The 18,735-nt window shown below is 59.9% G+C and overlaps 4 protein-coding genes across 5 annotated transcripts; 1 reads left to right on the top strand and 3 right to left on the bottom strand.

Annotated features, from left to right (window-relative positions):
* On the bottom strand, nucleotides 1-1,354 carry Lrrc26 (leucine rich repeat containing 26). The gene is made up of 2 exons (XM_047524540.1): nucleotides 515-1,354; nucleotides 1-431 (listed from the first exon to the last, which is right to left on the bottom strand). The coding sequence occupies exons 1-2, from the start codon at nucleotides 1,203-1,205 to the stop codon at nucleotides 106-108; spliced, it is 1,017 nt and encodes a 338-aa protein (XP_047380496.1). The 5' UTR covers nucleotides 1,206-1,354; the 3' UTR covers nucleotides 1-105.
* A 185-nt stretch (nucleotides 1,355-1,539) lies between these two features.
* Tmem210 (transmembrane protein 210) lies at nucleotides 1,540-3,942 on the bottom strand. Of its 2 annotated transcripts, XM_047524541.1 has the most exons (4): nucleotides 2,914-3,099; nucleotides 2,623-2,758; nucleotides 2,432-2,461; nucleotides 1,540-2,273 (listed from the first exon to the last, which is right to left on the bottom strand). In XM_047524541.1, the coding sequence occupies exons 1-4, from the start codon at nucleotides 2,999-3,001 to the stop codon at nucleotides 2,090-2,092; spliced, it is 438 nt and encodes a 145-aa protein (XP_047380497.1). In that variant the 5' UTR covers nucleotides 3,002-3,099; the 3' UTR covers nucleotides 1,540-2,089. The 2 variants fall into 2 exon arrangements, 1 of the variants encoding a protein (XP_047380497.1); XR_007104941.1 differs by lacking the exons at nucleotides 1,540-2,273; nucleotides 2,432-2,461; nucleotides 2,914-3,099 and adding exons at nucleotides 3,132-3,327; nucleotides 3,815-3,942 and having other exon boundaries at nucleotides 2,688-2,758.
* A 1,388-nt stretch (nucleotides 3,943-5,330) lies between these two features.
* On the bottom strand, nucleotides 5,331-17,178 carry Anapc2 (anaphase promoting complex subunit 2). The gene is made up of 13 exons (XM_047525435.1): nucleotides 16,840-17,178; nucleotides 15,927-16,549; nucleotides 14,657-14,789; nucleotides 13,284-13,458; nucleotides 12,777-12,896; nucleotides 12,256-12,373; nucleotides 11,382-11,563; nucleotides 10,627-10,768; nucleotides 10,380-10,455; nucleotides 10,101-10,304; nucleotides 6,196-6,325; nucleotides 5,750-5,985; nucleotides 5,331-5,672 (listed from the first exon to the last, which is right to left on the bottom strand). The coding sequence occupies exons 1-13, from the start codon at nucleotides 17,176-17,178 to the stop codon at nucleotides 5,460-5,462; spliced, it is 2,691 nt and encodes an 896-aa protein (XP_047381391.1). The 3' UTR covers nucleotides 5,331-5,459.
* Nucleotides 17,107-18,460, top strand: Ssna1 (SS nuclear autoantigen 1). The gene is made up of 3 exons (XM_047525169.1): nucleotides 17,107-17,228; nucleotides 17,408-17,607; nucleotides 17,923-18,460. Exons 1-3 carry the CDS (start codon nucleotides 17,177-17,179, stop codon nucleotides 18,028-18,030), a joined length of 360 nt encoding a protein of 119 aa, XP_047381125.1. The 5' UTR covers nucleotides 17,107-17,176; the 3' UTR covers nucleotides 18,031-18,460.
* The last annotated feature ends 275 nt before the right edge of the window (nucleotides 18,461-18,735 follow it).

The following is an 18,735-nucleotide window of genomic DNA, read 5'->3' as shown; positions in this document are numbered from 1 at the left end:
GTCTGTGTCGCTTGTTTGACCCCAGCATGTGAAAGGAGAACACCTGGTTGGGCAGTTTCGAGGGCGCCGGGCAGTGGGGGAGTGCGCAGGGCAACCGCAGTGCCCTCAGGCTTGGGCAGATGCGGCGGTGGGGCTCACAGGGATTTCGGGGGAGGCAGGGCCGTCCGGGTCGGGATCTGGCGGTCTCCTTGGCGGGCGGCGGGCGGAGGCACGGCAGCGGCGGCGGCGTGCACGGCAGGCCGTGAGCACAGAGCCTAGCGCCAGGCAGGTGGCCAGGCTGGCGAGGAAGGAGACAGGGCCGAGCGCGTAGACCACCGCCAGGTCCCGTGCAGCGAGTGGCTGCGCGCAGTGTCTGAAGGCAGCGTCGGGAAAGGCGGTCAGGGGGCTGAGTGTCTGGCGCCCTGGTGACACGCAAAGCAGGGTTTCGGCCTCTGCGGGATACAGGCGCGATGTCAGGTGGGCAGCAGCGAAAACCCGGCAGGGCACGATACGGCCTGAGCCCGGGACCGCTCACCTGAAGCTGGACGCGGGTGCTGGCGAAGCCAGGCACAGAGAGAGCGCAGTGCGCAACCGCAGGCCCACGGATTGCCGCGCAGGCGCAGCGCATCGAGGGCCGGCAGGCCGGTCAGCAGGTCAGGCGATAGCGCTGACAGCGCGTTGTCCTGCAGGCTGAGCGCGCGTAGCAGAGGTAGCGCGCCCAGTGCCGCAGGCTCCAGGAGTGCTAGCCGGTTGTCGGCCAGCGAGAGGGAACGTAGCGCCCGCAGCGACGCAAAGGTGCCGGGCGCCAGCGCTTCCAGCTGGTTGTCGCTCAGGTCCAGCCTCTGCAGCACGCTCAGGCCCCAGAAAGCCCGCGCGTGCACCGAGCGCAGCCCGTTCTCGCGCAGGTCCAGGCGCAACAGCGCGCCCGCGCCCGCGAAGGCTCCCGGAGGCAGCGCACGCACGCGGTTGTGGTCCAACAGCAGCGTGCGGACCCGCCGGCTCAGGCCCGGGGGCACCGCGACGAGCGCGAGTGCTGAGCAGTTGGCCTGGCCGCCGGGCGCGCACGCGCACGCCTCGGGGCAGTCGGGAGCGCCGGGGGTCCAGCTTGTGGCAGCCCCAGTGGACACTTGGGCGCAGATTGGCCTCAGCGGAGGCGGCGGCAACAGCAGCAACAGCAGCAGGGACTGTAGCAGCGGAGGCCGCGAGAATACAGAGGAGCTCTTCATGGGGGCAGCTCCAAAACCCAAGGTGGGCGCCTGCCGTCTGTGCGTCCTTGGATCCCCAGCGTCCCAGAAGCTTGTCCCTTTGGTTCCTGCACAAATGTTAACTGTCCGGCCCGATCACCGGCAGTTCCTGTCCCACAGCTTGTCCCGCGCCTGGGGCGGGGGCCAGGCAGAGAGCCAACGCCAGGTATTGCCAGCCACCTGTCCCAGAGCTCCAGATTCTTGGCTCTGTGCCCGCTGCGGCGCTAAGGAGACCACCGGGCGCCCAGCTGTGAGCTGAGCAGCAGCAGGATCACACCCACTTGCACCCACTGAACGCGCCGAGTGGCAGAAGGCAACGCAGTGTGTCCTACCCCATTCCGTCTCAGCTCCATTCTGGCTCAGCGAAAGGACCCCACGTCGAGAAAGCGAATTCCCCTGCCCCACCCCCGTGATGGACAAGCAGGCGGAGCTCAAACACATGATAGGGCCTGAGCTCCAGGGACAACCTTGAGGCGAGGAGGACTGCACACCAGAGGCAGGGGAGGTGATGCAGGAGAGTGGGTGCCTCCACTCCTTAGAGCCTCAAGGGGGCACTGTGAGTGACCAGGGGCATCAGCCAGAATCCGGCCTCAGATGCAGCTCCCTTTAGGGGTTTTCTTGGGTCGGGAGGGTCCCAGGATCCCTGCTGGCTTTGGGGGAAGATGCAACAGGAAGCTTCAGGGAGGGGGCTGGGCAGACCAGCGGTGCCGGTGCCGGAAGGTGGAAGCATGAGGGTGTGGTTCCCTGCCCCGTAAGCGAATGCATACATATCACAGTGCACTCTCCAGGGGCCTTGGAAGCTTGCAAGGAGGACAGCACACAACCACTAAATAAAGTTTAATTCCCCTGCCCAACTGCCCTCCACCCTATTCAGGAGGTGGGGGTGGGGGCGGCTCCTGTAGAGAAGCCTCCAGGGGGATGGCTATGAGGGCATGGTCCTCCAGGGATGGCATCATGGAAACCTCCAATTCAGGGTCCATAAGGTGGGACTCCACGTGCACTGCATGCAGGTCCATTCGATCTTCCTGGACCCCAAAGTGCCCCACCAACCTGCACGATGTGGGCCCAGTCAGCAGGGGCCGGCAGGGCCTTGGCCACCCTGGGAAGGCCAGCCCTTGGGGACAGTGCTCTCCATGTCACTGTGAGCTGCACTTCCAGCGAGGGAAAGAGGGCACAGGTCACCCTTGGGGCCCTCCTCTGGCACTCACCTGTTGTCCATGCGTCTGGGGCATGTTTCACTGAGAAGACGAAAGTGAGCGTGAACACGCAGCAGTGCCCGGCCCCACCAAGGTGCACGCTCCAGGGAGCGCCACTCCCACCCTCCAGACACCCTACCCCAGTGGGAGACCCTGGAGGCTTGGCCTCACTCCCATTGCTCCCAGGCCTGGGGCTCACGCACCCCTTGGCTCGCAGGGCTCCAATTGCCACGACCACCAGGGCGCAGAAGCAGCTAGCACTGACTCCCGCCAGCACCACAATGAGAGCGATGAGGGCCTCCCGGCTGAGGCCCAGGCTGCATTCACAGTAGGTTCCAGCTGCAGGGACAAGGCCACAAGGCAGGGCCCGTCACCTGCCTGCACGGGACTTCTAGCCCACTCTCACCCAGAGGCCACCAGAAGGACACAGGCAGGTGGGTCCTGCCTGCAAAAGGGAGGGGCTGTGGCTGGGAGCCAAGGGCAGGGAGAGGCACCTGCAGCAGGGATGAGCAAAAGGGACAAACATATCAGGCCCAGGGGGCTGCTGGCCAGGCAGCAGTCAGGGTGGGGACAGGGGGCCATGTCCAGCCCCCAGTCCCACGGCACACCTGTGGACGGAACTTGTTGGAAGGCTCTGACCTCACAGTGGGCTGTGAGGCAGGGAGGGTGGGGGCAGGGTCTCAGCTTCCAGGCTGGCTTGAGTTTTACTCACCCTTGGGCGCCGGGATGCAAGGAGTCTTGGGTAGGCAGCCCTGAGATGCGGCAGGTAGGGAGGAGCCCTGGCCAGATCAGAGGCAGGCCATGGTGGGGCTAGGGCCTTGGGGGTACCAACAGCTTCATAGTGAGGGGGGCATGGCCTGCATCAGCCTCTGGTGTTCAGTGACCTTGCTTTGCTGTCAACATAAGGACTGCAGGGCCGCGTGGGCTCCAGTCAGCTGCATGTCACAGCTGCGCAGGGCTGGGGCAGGAAGTGGCCAAGGAGGGCTGCCTTCAGCTGCCTTTACCAGCTGTTCTGGAGAAGGTTGGGCCCACACTACCGTAAAACCAGGATAGGAGGGCTGCTGGCACCCGCAAGGGATCCCCAATCACCCAGGAGAAGTCATCAGGGGCCCTGGCTACACCTGCCTGAGCAGGACCCCAGGTCATGGCTCCCTCTGGGAGCAAGTGGCTCAAAAATAGTTGCAGGTCTAAATGTCATTAAAGCAAGAGCCTGCTGCCCAGTGTCTGTTCCCTTTGCAGTCTGTCACCTTGGGCTAATGCTGCTAACCTCCCCCTCCTCTCTGAACCTGTTGTTCTAAGGTGGGATGGCAAGCAGCCCCACCCGGTCACCACACCCCCCTCCTCCCCTAAGGACCTGCCAAGCAAACCACAAGGCAACAAGAGGAAATGCCCAACCTGTGGTTGACCAGGGTGGGGCCCCCTGCCAACTGGGGCCCCACAGGGACCAGAGGAAGGGCACAGCCTGAATCCAATGGCTCTGGTCACTGGGGGTCCTCTCTGACTGCAGATAAGGTGCCCTCTCATAAAGTCATGAGAGCACTGGTCAACAGCTCCCGGTGAGACTGTGACCCGCAACTCTCAGGTCTCCAGGACACACACTGGAGCCAAATCCAAAGGCACACAAGAGCAGAGGCGTGCCAGAGGCCAGGGCTCACACAGCCACCCTGTCAGGCCAGTCTAGCAGGTTTGCATCCTGGTCACCCCCGCCCCCGCCCAGGGTCAAGCAGTGACCAGGGACAGCAGGACCCAGGTGGGGCCACCTCATGGAGAAAAGGTGGGTGTCAGCCTTCAGGGCTCTGCTTCCACCAGAATGGCAGCCTGGGAGTGGAGTGGAGCCCAGGGGGCACGCTCCCATGCTGCGGCCAAGCCTGCCTGGGCTCTGGAAATCCTCAGACCACTGCTGAAGTGGTGCTTAGCACATACTGCTTCCTGCTCCGGATGCTCTACAACAAGAGAGGAGTGCCATTCAAAGACCCCAATGCAGAACAGGCCAGAGCTGGAGTCGTGGGAAGGCAGCTCTGCACCCCAGGACAGTGACATGAGGGGTGCGGGAAGGGTCTGGGACGGTGGCAGTGACAGAGCCGAAGCCGGGTGTGGCACATGGTCTGGGCGTGCCCCTAGGCAGAAGCAGAAGGGGAACTCTGGGGCTGGGACAGAGCTGTCCCAGGGCACTGCTCAGTGTGGCGGTGTCCCAGGCCAGCCCAGACCCAAGGGGTTGGGCAGTGCTGGGACTTCTGCCCATGGCCTCTCGAACAAAGACTGCCATGAGTGGCTGTCCCAAGGTGCAGGGGAAGGAGAGGCTGCCTCACGGTGCTCTCCCCTCCCAATGCCTGGCCTGTACTTGGGACCACAGGTTTGCAGGACATGGAGGTAACTGCCTGGAGAACACATCCACTTACGAGCGCCAAGCACTGTGGCCACCCCACCCCAGTCCGGGGCAGGTGGACAAATGACTTGTCTCAGGCCGTGAGGGCATGTCCTCAAGCAGCCCTTCAAAGCTAGAGTGCCCAAAGTTCTTAGTTCAGGTCACCTCTGCAACTCATGTTCTGATGGAGTTTACCAGTCCCAGCAGCACAGCCTGGCAGAGCCAGGCAGACTGCAGAACAGGGAGCCCCAAGGGCTCCTTTCCAAGGCCAGGAGAGAGGGAGGCTGGAGATGGAGCAGGTGGCTGACAGCAAAGCTGGGGACTCCCAGACAGCCAACCCTGGCTCACTCCTGCCTGAGACACAGACCCCAGAGGTGAACCTTCACAGGTTGACCACCCAGGGCTTAGACCCCCAAAAGATGTGCAGGCCTGGGGTGGGCCTCACCTGTTGCTGGGCTCTAGGGTCAAGGTGAATGGCCTGTCTAGAGGGAAAACCAGGACATGTCCATGGGTCCACAAAGAAAGCAGGACACGGAAGGCTAAGAACTGACCTACTTTAATCTGCATTCTGAGGGTGTGGGGGTGCAAGGGGCTGGACAGGAGGGAAGCCTTGGGTTATTGATCCTGGGGTCACACTCAGGTGGGGGCGTCACGAGGTTGGGCCTGGCAACAGCCTCAGCTGCAGCTCTTGGGCAGGCGGTAGACGCCGGCCGAGTAGATGAGCTGCTGGTCTCGCACTTTCTTCTGCAGGTAGCCCTGGAGCTCCTGCAGGTCGATCTCGGCCAGTGCAGGGCCGGTCATCACAAACATGCGCAGCATGCTATAGATGCGCTCCAGCGACAGGCTCTCCAGGTTGGTCAGCATGGCCTGGATGTAAGTCCAGAAGAGCTGGGGACAGCAGCCGGCGGTCAGTCACCCGCCACCAAGACTGCCGCCCCCGCCCCCAGGCCCGCCCAGGGACACACCAGCAGCTCCTCCTCCTTCTGGTCGGCCTGCGAGGCCATGCCCGAGTCACTCTCCTCATCGCTGTCGATGAGCACCATGCTGTCCCGGTCCTGGGGCCGCTCCTCCTCGATGACAGAGAAGGTCCCGGGGGGCTCCTCCCGCAGCACGCCCTGCTGCAGCCACACGGACATGCGCCGCCGCAGCAGGGCCACCGGCATCTTCACCACCTTGCTCAGCTCCTCCAGGGTCCAGCTGGCTGCGTGCACGGACAGGGACACTAGCCTGCGTCCTGAGAGCCCAGCATGGTCTCCCAGAGGTCAGTGGGACCCTTGGCAAAGGGAAGGGGCTGCTGCCCTATGGCCCAGGGCTGCCCCCAATCCTGCCCCCACTGGCCTTAGTGCCTCACCCCATGGCTAGTTGTGATGAGAGCAGGGCCAGGGCAGACTGTCGGAACCTGTGGGCTCACCTTGGTCCTGGAAGTACAGCAAGACCACTGCCTGCACGGGGGTCACCGCCACAGACAGAGTGCGGTCAGCCAACTCCACATCCATGGTCACCAGGCCCAGGGTGTGCTTCCAGCTAAGGGTTCGCATTGCCTGAGGACAGAGGTCAGCATGCACAGCTAGTCCAGTGGTCCTGACCAGGCTGCAGAACAAGGCTCGGACCCATGGGCCATACCCCCGGCACACGTGAGGAAGGCGGTCAGTCCCAGTTCTGCCTGCATCACTGCTATCCCTGGGCAGGGAGGCGGTCAGCAAGAGCAGACTCCTGAGTTCTCGTTCCCAGCTCCTCAGCTACCATAAGAACAGGGGCTACTAGTAGTTGAGTTAAACTGTGCCCCACTCCCAGGAAGAAAGATACATCCACGCCTGTACTCTCAGTACCTTGGAATGCACCCTTGGAGTCAGCACCAAGGTGAATCTTTAAGAGGAGGTCATATTAAAGTAGGATGGCCCGTGTAAGGAGAGGGAGGGAGAGGTTAGGGCAGGCACACAGGAGGCACACAAGCCAGGAAGCATCAAGGACTGAAGGCAGACTCCAGAAGCTGGGGGTGGCTAGGAAAGACACATTCCTACAGGTTCCAGAAGGAGCGTGACCCTGCCATGGCCTTGATACTGGATTTCCAGTCTCCAGAACTGAGACAATATATTTGTTGTTTTAAGTACCAGTTTGTGATACTTTTATAGCAGTCACAGAAATGAATCGGAAGCACCAGGAAGGGGTGCTGCTGCATGATACAAACACCCAAAACGCGGAGGTTTGGAATTGAGCAACGGCAGAGCCTGGGAGAGCAGTGGGGTGCATGAAGGTACAAGCCTGGGATGCCCTGGAGATAATACGGGTAAGAACGAGGTTGAAGGCTCAGGAAGGAGTGCTGTGGTCAGCTTAGAGCACACAGACATCAAGGACAGAAAGCTAGTGGTGCTTCTGAGCTGGGCACAGTGGTGCAGACCTGTGATCCCAAAGCCTTGGGAGGCTGAGGTGGGAGGATTTTGAGTCTGAGGCCAGCTTGGGCAATTTATTGAGGTTTAGTCTCAAAAGAAAAATCTTTTAAAAAGTGCTTCTGGTGAGGTCTCAGATGGAAATGAGGAACATGTCATTAGCAATCAGCAAAGATGGCAGAAAACTCGGCTAAACTGTTCTGCTCTGTGATGCGAAGCTGGTGTAGGAGGGCAGTCTGGCTATTCCTTGTTGCTTACAGCAAAACGCATGGGCAGAGGAATAAAGGAGCCTTCAGGAAAGGGGAAGCAGTACGTGACCTGCAGCTCTGAAACAGGACCAGGCGGTGGTGGGACTAGTGTCTGCTGAAAAGACGGGAGACTGGTGGGCTGGCTGGTCATCTCAGCAGATCAGGAGCCCCTGGGCACTCAGGAGAAGTCTGATGGCATCTGATGGCTCACTCCGAGAGAACCGAGAACATGGTGTCTAAGAACTGGACACCAGCTGGACTGAGAGGGGTCGAGCCAGCACAAAAGAACCACAGAGCAGAGCCAGTCAGAGCTGCGTGCTGGAGTGGGCTGCCCCCACAGGCCAGGAGGACAGCACCAGCCAGAGTACCAGGCCTTGAGATTCCCTGCAACTTCCTTCCCTTGCTGGGTTTCACTTATGGGAAGGGATTCATGACCCTTCTCTCTCCAATTTCTCCTTGGGGAATATCTACCTCATTTCACAGTTGGAGAGGGAAACCTGCCCCAGACGGATCAGATCCCAAGTCACAATTACTCCTCCTGGTTTAGATGCTGAGATTTGGGACTCTGTGTTCACACATGAGATCTTGAACTTAGAAGTCGACGTTAAACATCATGACCTGTAGGGATGTTGGGACTGACTACACTCTGCATGCAGGAGACCTGACTGAAGGACCACAGAGCAGACTGATGGGTGGCACTGTGCCCTGTCCCACACTAAGAGGGGTTAGGGTTCTAGTATCACAGAGGCCTAAGAAACACAGCACCCCAAGGGCCACTGGGCTCCTGGGAGAGGCGAGAAGGATCCTCCTCTAGAAACTTGGGAGGGAGCATGGCCCTGCAACACTTTGCTTGTGACCTCTTAATCAATACATTTGTGTTCTCAAAGACTCTGTGACACTTTGTGACAGCAGCCCCAGAACACTGGTTCAGCTGCTCTGAATCCTCCTGGGCCCCCTGCAGCCCTTAAGGCACGGGCAGCAAGGAACTCCAGTTTACGGATGGAAATGGAAGCAGAGCCAGCAGACAGCCGTGTTGTAGTCAACAGAGCCATCCCAGCTCTGGCTCCAAGCAGGACCTCCCCAGGGCCACAGCAGATGACACGAGTGCAGACACCTAGCCACACAGTCAAGTACCCACCAACGTCCTTGTTCAGGAGCTCTACTGGCAGCAGGCAGAGGGATTATGGCCACAGGCCTGGCCTGCCTGTCAGCATGGCCCCGGGGTCCTCCCAAGCCACTCTGGTGTCCAGAGCACTGAAGTGTGGCCGTCCCCGCACATCAGGCCTGAGCAAGAGAGTGACCTGGGACCCAAGCTGGTGCCTCACACCAACAGGGCAGCCAGAGAGGGCCTTCAGTGTGGGCGTGGCCACCCAGAGGTCCTTGACCAGGAGGTGGTGGGCTGGGTTCCTGTGGACTGTATGGACATGTGCCACTGCAGGGGCAGGAGTTGGAGACACCACAGGCCACCAGCAGTCCGCCTTTCTCTGGCAGCAGCGAGGGTCATGCAGATCTGGCTCTTCTAGAACCTGAGTGGAGATGTTGGGTAGGCAGCCAGGGTCTCATGGCTACTAGCACCAGCACATCCCCCCTTGGCCTCCTGCTCAGGACCCTCTGCACAGGCACCCCTTGTCTACCTCTGGAAAGGGACACTCCAGTGCTTGAGGAGACTCACTGTTGCCAAGTGGTAAGGCAGCCTGTGAGCAGGGCCAGGCTTTCGTCAGCAGGAGAAACCAGCCCAGCCTCAACGCCGCCGCGTGGGGAGCCCAGTTCCACCCATGCTCCCACAGCCTGGCTGCTGCGCCTCGCGCATGGGCTGCTGCTGGTTCACCCACCTCCAGACTCGGGGTTCACCTCCTGGACGCCTGTGCTCCAGGACCTACTCTCACACCCTCTGCCCACGGTGCTGGGGTGCCCAGCTCCTCACAGGCCCCAGCGCTCACTGGGTACCACCACATGGCCTGGATCCTGTCTCCCTGTGCCCAGAGCCTGGCCAGGTGTCTAGCTGCTTTCTCTCCCCACACGGCTGACCATGAGCTCGGGAGAAAAGGCCCCTGAACTCCTCCTGTGCCTCTTTCCACGCCTGCCCACCTCCCACTGGGGCTCCAGCTCCTGGTACAGCTGGGCCCAGCGACGCTTCAGGAAGAATATGCCACATGGGCCCAATCCTATCATGATAGCTAGTGACCTCCAGACCAGTGGTCCTCTCTCCCCAGTATGCACTGCCCATTCCCTTCCCTCCTCGCCTGAACCTTGTGCCTCCCAGGCTCTGATCCCAATTGTACGATTCTAGTCCTTGAGTGCCCTTGAGACCAGAAAAAGAAGCCAGGAGGAGGGTTATCATGGAGGTCAGGGGGCTTGAGAGATGCTCACAGCAGAGATGCAGCCTTGAATGGCCCTAACAGGGCGAGCTGTACACAGCACTCCAGAACGCTGGCTGAAAGGCCAGAGGTGGCAGAAGAGGGGGAGTGGAAGGGGCAGGGGCCTGCTGTGGCCACAGGTCCCGTGAGCCATCGTGACGGCTGAGGGAGCACCTGCACACACCCCAGGCCTACAGGGAGGAAGGCACAGGGAGCAGAGCCATGCCCGAGCCCATCCTGCAGAGCTGGCTGAGCAGGGGCAATTCAGACAGCAGGGTCAGGTGGACCAGAGGCAGGAGCTGCCAAGAGCCCCAGCAGCCATACCTTCAGCTTCTCATACTTCTTGCAGTAAACCTCCAGGGCCGCCCTGATGTCTTCAGGGACCTCGAGTTTCTCGTCCTTAAAGGGAGGCCAGAATTCACTGGACAAGATAACAGCATAGACCCCAAATGGTGGCTGCTCCTCCACAGGCCGCTTCTCATCCTCCTCACGGATGTTGGCGTTGATGCGGCGGGAATCTGCCATGTCCTGAGGAGACAGCATCTCACTAAGGGCCTGGGCTGGAGGGCCAGGTCAGGGAGCTGGGGAGCCCTGGACACCCACCTTCAGCATGACCTCACAGAAGTGCATCGGGGCCTCACCAAAGCGCAGCTTCAGCAGCTCCACATTGCGGATCTCCCTGGAAGGATGAGTTTCTGGGAGGGGCTGTGGTGTGCCCCCTGCAGCTACGTGTGCAATAGAGAGCCTGCCCGGCAACCCACCACCAGGAAGGCAGAAGCACAGCTCCTGTGGCCCCAGAGGGCGGCACGCAGTGCCCCCTGGAGGTCAGCTGGCACCTCACAGGTCTTACCGCTCAGGGCTAAAGCTGAACTGGTGCAGGAGCCGGTCAGCCAGCAGGGAGCGGTACTCGTTGATGAAGAGGTCCTTGCTCCCGTAGATGCTGACCAGCAGGCTGATGATATCTGAGGAGCGCCGCTTGGAGCTCGACTTCCCTGGCACAGGGGGTCACACCACAGGCACCTCAGCAAGGACAGGGACACCCCAGAGCCCACCTTGCTGGACACCGCAGCCCAGCACAGCCTGGAGGGCGCACTTCTCCTTGATGCCACACATGGCTGGGAACAATCCAGTGATTCCCAACAGACCCAGGCTCTGATCCCCCAGACCTTTCTGTTTCATAGGGACCTTGATGGATCCTTCACCCAGGCTCAGGAACAAACCAAAGGCCCTTGGGTTTTCCCCTCAGAGACCAAAGACCTACCAACTGTGCTAGGACAGGAGCAGGGCAGGGACCCACACTCATCAGAGATCCCACAGAGGGGCCACAACCCTGATGAGCCTTGAAGCCAGGTCCAAGTTACCAGGAGGGTTGGGGTACACGGACCTGCCATGAACCCACTCACTCCTCCACAAGCAACACCCACAAGGGGCAGAGTACCTCCTGCAGCTCGAGGGACCAGACCGTGAAGGGGCACACAGAAAGCTGAGTGATGCTGAACAAGGCCCTTGAGCCTGAGGTACTGGCTACTCCTGAGAGCCAAGCAGCAGGCTCCCAGATAAGCCCAGGAGGGGAGGGGAGGAGTGAGGCTGGTGGAGCAAGCTGACCTGGGTCAGCATCCACGGGGTCAGGCACCCAGTCTTCAGGCTCGCCAGAGTCATCCTCACTGTCCTGACCAGTCTCCAGGCTGGCTGGGTCGGTCTTGGACAGTTCAACAGCCAAGTCTCCAGTCCCATCAGAGTCCCCGGTCAGCCCCGCCACAATCTGTCGCACTGTGTCCTCCCGTGTCCTGCCAGGGTGAGTGCTGCTGTCCCCACTGTCTGCATGGCCCACATGACACCCCATCACCCACCCTAGCCATGACAACACCACATGACCCCACCCCTATGGTCAATGCCAACTGATTGGTACTAAAGACAGGCCCATCTGACTTTCCAAGACAGACCTAACACCATACTGACACCAGAGGGGACCAATATGATCAGAGGCCCAATCACTAGTCTAGCTGTGGTCAGGAAACGGTGAACTGAAGTTTAGAGCAGACACCATCAGCTCCTGCTGCTCAGGTCCTTGGGGTCGCTGGGCCCCACAACCCTGAGACTGGGTCTCTGCTGCCTGAAGGGTTTCTGGGCAGCTGTGCCAAGGTACCTGTTCAAACACAGAGCCCAGGCCTCTTCCCTGCTCTGCAGGACCTGGTCAGCAGCAAGACCTGCATCAAGTGGAGGAGTCTCTCTCTGTGCTAAGAGGGGTGCTGGGAAGAAGCTGAGGTTGGGCCTGTGTACACTGTAGTGACAAGGGCAGGACCTCACACTGGCAAGAGGAAAGGAGCCCCTGGCCCAGGCCAGTCGACTTGGCCAGTCAGGATAAGCCTCAAGTCCCTGGTTTGCTCAGGACCTCTGGCTTCCACTAGATAGGACCACAGGAAGTTCAGTAGGACCAGAGAGCCGAGGACAGCAGCTCCCAGGTAGCCACAGCCCTTACCTCAGGTAGCGGCGGATAGGCTCACAAGCCACCTCCAGGATGACCATGGAAGGGTCCAGCACGCGCAGTGCCTTGATGGCAGAGATGTAGAGAGTGATGATGTCACACGTGTTGACACCTATGGTCAAAAGCATAAGGCAGAGGTCAGACAGTGCCCCAGACAATAGCCTCCCTGATGCCAACAGGTCACTGCTGTGATCTCATTCCCCATGGGGCCAGGGTGACGGCAGGGGCCACCCCAGGCCCCATCCCCACCTCCACCCACTTGCAGGGCTCTCCAGAACTCTTCGGCAGCAGGCCCTCCCTCTGCCAGACACTCTGTTCTGAGGCCATGTCCCTCTCAGGTCAAGCCAGGCAGGTCACGACTTCCTCCAGAAAGCTGAAGCTGAGGGTTGCTCCGGCTTCCCTGAGAACCTCAAAAAAGCTGCTTCCTAACCCATTCCTTCCTTAGGCCTAAAAATCCAGGGCTGGGAATTCATCTGAGCCTGAGGGATGAAGCTGGCAATGGCCATGTGGGGCACCTGGGTGGAGGAGCCGAGTCTCCAGAGCGGCCCTGAGGGACACGAGCAGCTGCTGCCTCTGGTCAGTCCTCTCCAGGCAGTACTTGAGGTCCTCGATGGCCGGCCGGGAATCTGGGAAATCTGCAAAGGGACATCCCTCAGGGAAAGGAGTGTGTGTGAGCATGTGCATAAAGGGGCAGGGGCTGGTGAAGGGCTGCCTAGTGTTTGAGAGGACACACAACTCTGCGCCACTCCTGAGAGTCACCTGCTGGGTGACTGACCTTAATCACTCTTGACACTCCTCCACATTGGCCATTTAACCATGTAATCCCACAGGACAGAAAGGACAAAGTGACATCCGGGACCAGTCCCAAGCAGGAACCAAGACAAAAGGAACAAAGGAATAGACATCCAGAAGCTACAGTGCAGTGCCACCCTACAGAATGGCAACTGCGGTTATGAGGGGACCCACAAAGGCGTTGAGGAAGGTCCCCAGATGGGCACTGCAGGAGGCGGGGCAAGACCAACCTCGGATGATGCTGAAAAGCTCCTCAATGCGCAGGCTGGCGTAGATGCGGTAGAAGAACCTCTGCACGTGGCAGCGCCAGCGGCGCAGTGTGCTGCCGGCCTCAGGGGATGCGGGTCTGGTGGGGCCATCCTGCAGGAACACCTTGCCCAGCCAGCCAACCACCCTCTCGATCCACTGTGGGAGAGCACTGGGGTGTGAGGCACTGGACACTGAGCAAGCTCCAGCCTGACCCAGCAGCTACCCACCCTCTGGCTAGGTCCCAGGGAGTCCCCAAAGCCAAGCATCTGGACACCAGAAGTACATCAAAACCTGCAGGATAACAGGCCCCCAAATGGGTGTTCCTGGCATTCCATAAATCAGCACCCCACTCATCTACGTCAGCACCCGCGCACGTCTCTGGTAACAGTGACCCTAGTGTGAGAGAGTGGCACACATGGTCTGCATGCCATCCAATGACTTAGTGAATAAAACCATTCTTGGGACCACAAATGAGACTACCAAAAATCCACCCCTATGCAGAGAACACAACATGCAGTCAAATTACCTATGTGTGTAAAGCATAGGAAACCATACTGCCATACGGACCTGTGAGCACATAGACCACAGACCAACAGGGAGCTCACTCTGACAGTTTACCTTCTCCACTCTACCACCTGGAGCACAGCACACCTACCCCACAGCAGCTAGCCCTGCAGGGCCCATACCTGCTCTAGCACTGCGGTGGGGACATCCATTCTGATCCCCCCACTACAGCTAATCTGCACCCACAGGAGACAAGACACCTGGAAGCAGTGGGGGAAGACAGGAGAAACAGGAGCAAGGTGGACAGCCTCATGTGAATGGGCCCAGCTTCTCCACAACACTGGGAACCCAGAGCAGAGCCACAGAACAAACCCAACAGTATAGGCACCCTGAGGTCCTGCACTGGGACCACTAGCTCCATGTTGCAGGTTGGTCCACAAGGAAACTACCAAGTGAGCCCACACTCAGGGCAGCAAAGCAGAGAGTCTGATCAAGTCAGGTGGTGAACACTTGTAGCTCAGTTACTCAGGAGCCTAAGGCAGGAGACAAGTTCAAAGCCAGCCTTGGCAACTTAGCAAAACCCCATTTCAAAATGAAAGATAAAAACTGCTGGAGATGTAGTTCAGTGATAGTGCATGTCTGGGTTCCATACCCAGCACCAGTGGATATGTCCTCATTGTTACCAGAGACCAGAAAAACCAGAAAGACCAAGAAAGTTTCAACCACCACCCCGTCCTGGTCCACCCAGGTCACCACACTCTGGCTGCCTCTACAGTTAGGGTATGAGGTTTGCCTGAAACCTATTCCCGCCCCTAGTGAGGCAGGGCACACCCCGAAAGGGGATCCTCACCTTGTGGAATTCTCGAAGGAAGGAGCGCTCATACTCGCCCCGGCAGCGGTCCTCCATCCTCTCCCGAGTCACCTGGTGCAGGGTAGTGGTCACCGCCTCGGCACTGACCCGCTCCAGCAGACTGAGCCTGTGCCTACAGGAGAACCCTGCCCATGGAACACCCACAACACACACCTGCCCCTTGCCCAGGTCGGCCCTGCCTGGAGTACGTGCTGTACACACACCACCCACCACCCAGTGCCCAGAGCATCCCTCCCCACAGCTCTCCTGATGTGGGGGGTGAAGGCAACTGTACCAATGGCTTTGAGAAAAGCTGCTGGAAGGACAGAGCACTGGTAAGGCACTGCCCTTCCTGCCTAGCTGGTCTCTGCTCAGGGTAGAACGCTGGCCTTTCCCATGTAATCAGTGGCAGAGGTGCAGCTACCAAGGAATAAGCCTTATCTAGGGAGGGCTCTGATACACCACTGCCCTGGCTGCGAGTACAGCTGCTGCTGAGGCTTGTGCTTCCAGTGCAGACTCAGGTCTACAGTAGCAAATGGGATTCGGGAAGAGAAAGAAAATTACTACGTAAATTACATCTGGGATGAACCTAGCATAAGCCCTTCACGGTCTCCTCCATGCTGGCCACCAACAGAATCACTCCCTCAGCTCACCTAACAAACTTTCCCAAACTGCATCACTGCATATTATTCTACATGACAAACCACCACAAATGTCTATGGGGGACGTAACAGTTACTAGAGGACTACAAGAAGACCTGGCTCTAACAGCAGCAGAACCTTTTCCTCTCTGAATGACTGGGAAAAAAATCTGTTTGCCCATACATTGGCCTAACTTCCAACACATTTGGGAAAGAACCAGTGAGCACACTGTTCACAATTACAAGGGGAGAACTCTCATGGGAATGAATGCTATTTCTCTCTCAGCAAGTCTACAAAAAGCACAGAATTCTGCAGAGCCCAGGAAGTTTAAAACCGTAAGAAGTCTATTACTGCAGACACAAGCCATGTGGGTCTCAGCAAAGCCAAAGCTGAAACCCTGGGATAGGTGTGAGTGACAAGAGGTACTCCTGTGTCCAGCACAGTGTCAACTTGCCACTCAGGGATCACTGTCATGTCTCTGGCTATCAGGACAGGTGGAAGAGGAACCCCCTGCCCACCCCCCTGCATCTAGCTCACTGCAGAGCTCTCTGCAAAGGCCAGTTGGACCCAGAAGAGCAAGTGGGTCACTAGGAGATACAGGGGCACAACTACCAGGCAGAAGTACTCACAGGACCTGGCTGAGCTGGTGGAACTGCTCCAGCGCCTGGCGGCACCAGCACTGCTGCTTGTCACTGCCACATCCTGCACACACAGGGCTCTGCAGGAGCCGGTAGTATCGACGCCGTGCATATCGGCTGTCCAATTCCCCCTCCAGTTCTGGGTCGGTGCCCCCTTCCCCTTTTCTCTTACTCTGCATATAGACTCTCAGGAAGCGCCCATAAAGACCCTGGACCATTTCCTGGAAGGTCCGAGGGGTGGAAAAGAACAGAACTCCCCGCAACATGATGTGGACCTTTTCCCGCAGCCCCTGAGCACCAGTGCCCATTAGTAAGCCCAGACGAGTCCATTTCTCCAAGAGCTCTAGACTACGCAGATAGGGGTCCAGGCGACTCTCCAGCAGGCCGAAAGCGTCAAGGAGCAGCAGAAGGCACTGGGGCTCATCGGCAGAGTTCTCGCGCTGGGAGATGGTATTCCAGAACTCGGGGGAGATGTTGGCCTGCAGGTCGTTCTGTAGCACTTCCACGAACCACTCCTCCAGGATCGAGTGCAGACCGTAGCCCCTCAGTACCTCCACCGCGGCACGGAGCTCCTCCTCCTTTGGTGGGACCGCACCGCTGGTCCGGGAGGACGCCTGGAGCGCAGAAAACCGTGAGGAAAGGGGCTAAGGCGCAGACGCGGGGAGTGTCGCCCACCGGTTCTCTGACCCAGGGGAGGAGAGGCTGCGGAAACCCCGCTACCCCCATCCGCGGCCGACGCTAGGGAAGGACTGCCGGGGAGCGAAACGAAGTGGGACAGTGCAGGAAAGAGGCGGCGCCGCGGCGGGCGGCGGAGGAAGCCGAGTGGACCCCGGGATAGATGGCCTAAAGCACGCAGGGTCCCGAGAACCCCGCGCGGGCCAGCCGCTCCCCTCCCGAGCCTCACCAGCCCCAGCGCAGCCGGCGGCACCAGCCCGGTGCTCACGGTATTCCAGGCCACCAATAACTCCTGCCCAGGCCCGCCGCCGCCGCCTCCCGCCACCGCCGCCACCGCCCCCCCCACCACCACCGAAGCCACCGCCTCCGTCTCCATCAGCGCCCACTGGTTCCCTGACCCGCCCTGAGTGGCACGCGGCGATGACGTGGCGCCGGGCGCAGTGCGCCGACGTAACGCACGCCAGGCGCACGGCGATGACGTCACTCGGCGCGCTACCGGAGGGCGTGCGCAGGCGCGAGCGGCGCTGCGCAGGCGGCGGTTGAAGCGGCGAGACGCAGTGCCGACCATGACCCAGCAGGGCGCGGCGCTGCAGAACTACAACAACGAGCTGGTCAAGTGTGAGCGGCGGGGAGCGGGGCGCGGAGGGCCGCGGGGCGGGGGTCTGGGCTCCGGGGGGCCGCGTGAACCGGCCTGCGCGAGCCCAGCGCCGGGCCTCGCCGGGATGTGCGCGGTGCGAGGAGGGGCCTTCCCCGTGGACCTCGTCCCGGGCCCACGGCGCCGTCCCCGCCTTCCCCAGGCATCGAGGAGCTGTGTCAGAAGCGAGAGGAGCTGTGCCGGCAGATCCAGCAGGAGGAGGACGAGAAGCAGCGACTGCAGAACGAGGTGAGGCAGCTGACGGAGAAGCTGGCCCGCGTCAACGAGAACCTGGCGCGCAAGATCGCCTCTCGCAACGAGTTCGACCGGACCATCGCGGAGACGGAGGCCGCCTACCTCAAGGTGGGGCTCCTAGCTGTCCCTTGCTGGCATCTCCGACTGGGGCAGCGCGGACAGACCAGGAACCGAGGCCGCTACAGGCATGACGGTGGCGCTGTCTGCGGGGCCCGTGGTGCTTTCTGCTTAACGTGAAAAGCAGAGCACACAACATGGGCCAGAGCTGACCCAGCCTGGTTTTGCAGGGTGGGAGGAAAGGGTTGTGGGTCAGACTTAGGAAGGAAGAGGGCCCTTCCCAGAGTCCCACACCCCATGTTGGGGGCTGGGGCGGAGGGACTTCTGGCCAGGAGAAGCAGCAGCAACCTTCTTTTTTGGCTCCAGATTCTGGAGAGCTCACAGACTCTGCTCAGTGTTCTGAAAAGGGAAGCCGGGAACCTGACCAAGGCCACAGCCTCAGACCAGAAGAGCAGTGGAGGCAAGGACAGCTGATGGGCAGGGGCCTGTTTCAGCTGTGCCCCATGACCACTCAGCCCCTCAGCACATCTGTCTTAAAGCATCCTCTTCATGGCAGCAGCTGCCTTCTCACTGTTTCAGGTGCCCAGAGGGGCTGCTGCCAACCTCTATCAGCCTAGGGTGACAAGAAAAACCTTAGGCACAGCCTACAGAGGGTGGGAGGGGTCCTACCTCTGTATTCATATGGGCTATGGGGATGTTGGACTCCAGGTAAGCTCTGCAAGGGGCCTCTCTTTTGAAGCCCCCATGTTCCCTTGGGCTGCTAAAAAGATCCTGGTTCTAGTTTGAGCACTGGGGGAGGCCCTTCCTTTGTCCCTTTTCAGCCAGCAGGGTACCAGGACAGACAAGTGGGGAAAAGGGCCTCCCTCACCCCAGACTCAAACTGTCAATAAAGGCTGTTTTTGTACATATCTGTACCACTCTGCTGTCTGTCTAGAGCATGGGCTGCCAGACACCTGCAGAACCAGAGCACAATGTTGCCCAGCTGTGATGGCCCCTCCTTGTGGGGAAGGGGGTGCCTGCAGTAGCTTTCCCTGTGACTGCTCCTCTGATCTCAGGGACACAGAGCTCACAGTGCCCACCCTGCCCAGGCCAGCCCCAGCTCTCAGCTCTCCCAGCAGAACTGCAGATCCTGTCCCCTGGGTCTAGCATGCAGCCTACTGTCCTATGAGGGCTATAGGG

This window comes from Sciurus carolinensis, chromosome 14, assembly GCF_902686445.1.
Source record: "Sciurus carolinensis chromosome 14, mSciCar1.2, whole genome shotgun sequence".
Lineage (NCBI taxonomy): Eukaryota > Metazoa > Chordata > Mammalia > Rodentia > Sciuridae > Sciurus > Sciurus carolinensis.
Note: the sequence above shows the minus strand (reverse complement) of the source record. Positions and strands in the feature narration are given on the sequence as shown.

Coding starts and splice junctions, on each gene's coding strand:
- Lrrc26 (XM_047524540.1), bottom strand. CDS start 1,205: ATGAAGAGCTCCTCTGTATTCTCGCGGCCTCCGCTGCTACAGTCCCTG. Junction 432..514: donor GCACCCGCGTCCAGCTTCAG/GTGAGCGGTCCC, acceptor TGTATCCCGCAG/AGGCCGAAACCCTGCTTTGC.
- Tmem210 (XM_047524541.1), bottom strand. CDS start 3,001: ATGGCCCCCTGTCCCCACCCTGACTGCTGCCTGGCCAGCAGCCCCCTG. Junction 2,462..2,622: donor GGAGCCCTGCGAGCCAAGGG/GTGCGTGAGCCC, acceptor TCGTCTTCTCAG/TGAAACATGCCCCAGACGCA. Junction 2,274..2,431: donor CCCAGACGCATGGACAACAG/GTGAGTGCCAGA, acceptor CACATCGTGCAG/GTTGGTGGGGCACTTTGGGG.
- Ssna1 (XM_047525169.1), top strand. CDS start 17,177: ATGACCCAGCAGGGCGCGGCGCTGCAGAACTACAACAACGAGCTGGTC. Junction 17,229..17,407: donor CAACAACGAGCTGGTCAAGT/GTGAGCGGCGGG, acceptor CGCCTTCCCCAG/GCATCGAGGAGCTGTGTCAG. Junction 17,608..17,922: donor CGGAGGCCGCCTACCTCAAG/GTGGGGCTCCTA, acceptor TTTTGGCTCCAG/ATTCTGGAGAGCTCACAGAC.
- Anapc2 (XM_047525435.1), bottom strand. CDS start 17,178: ATGGTCGGCACTGCGTCTCGCCGCTTCAACCGCCGCCTGCGCAGCGCC. Junction 16,550..16,839: donor CGCCGGCTGCGCTGGGGCTG/GTGAGGCTCGGG, acceptor TCTGCGCTCCAG/GCGTCCTCCCGGACCAGCGG. Junction 12,897..13,283: donor GCTTTTCAGCATCATCCGAG/GTTGGTCTTGCC, acceptor GTCCCTTTGCAG/ATTTCCCAGATTCCCGGCCG.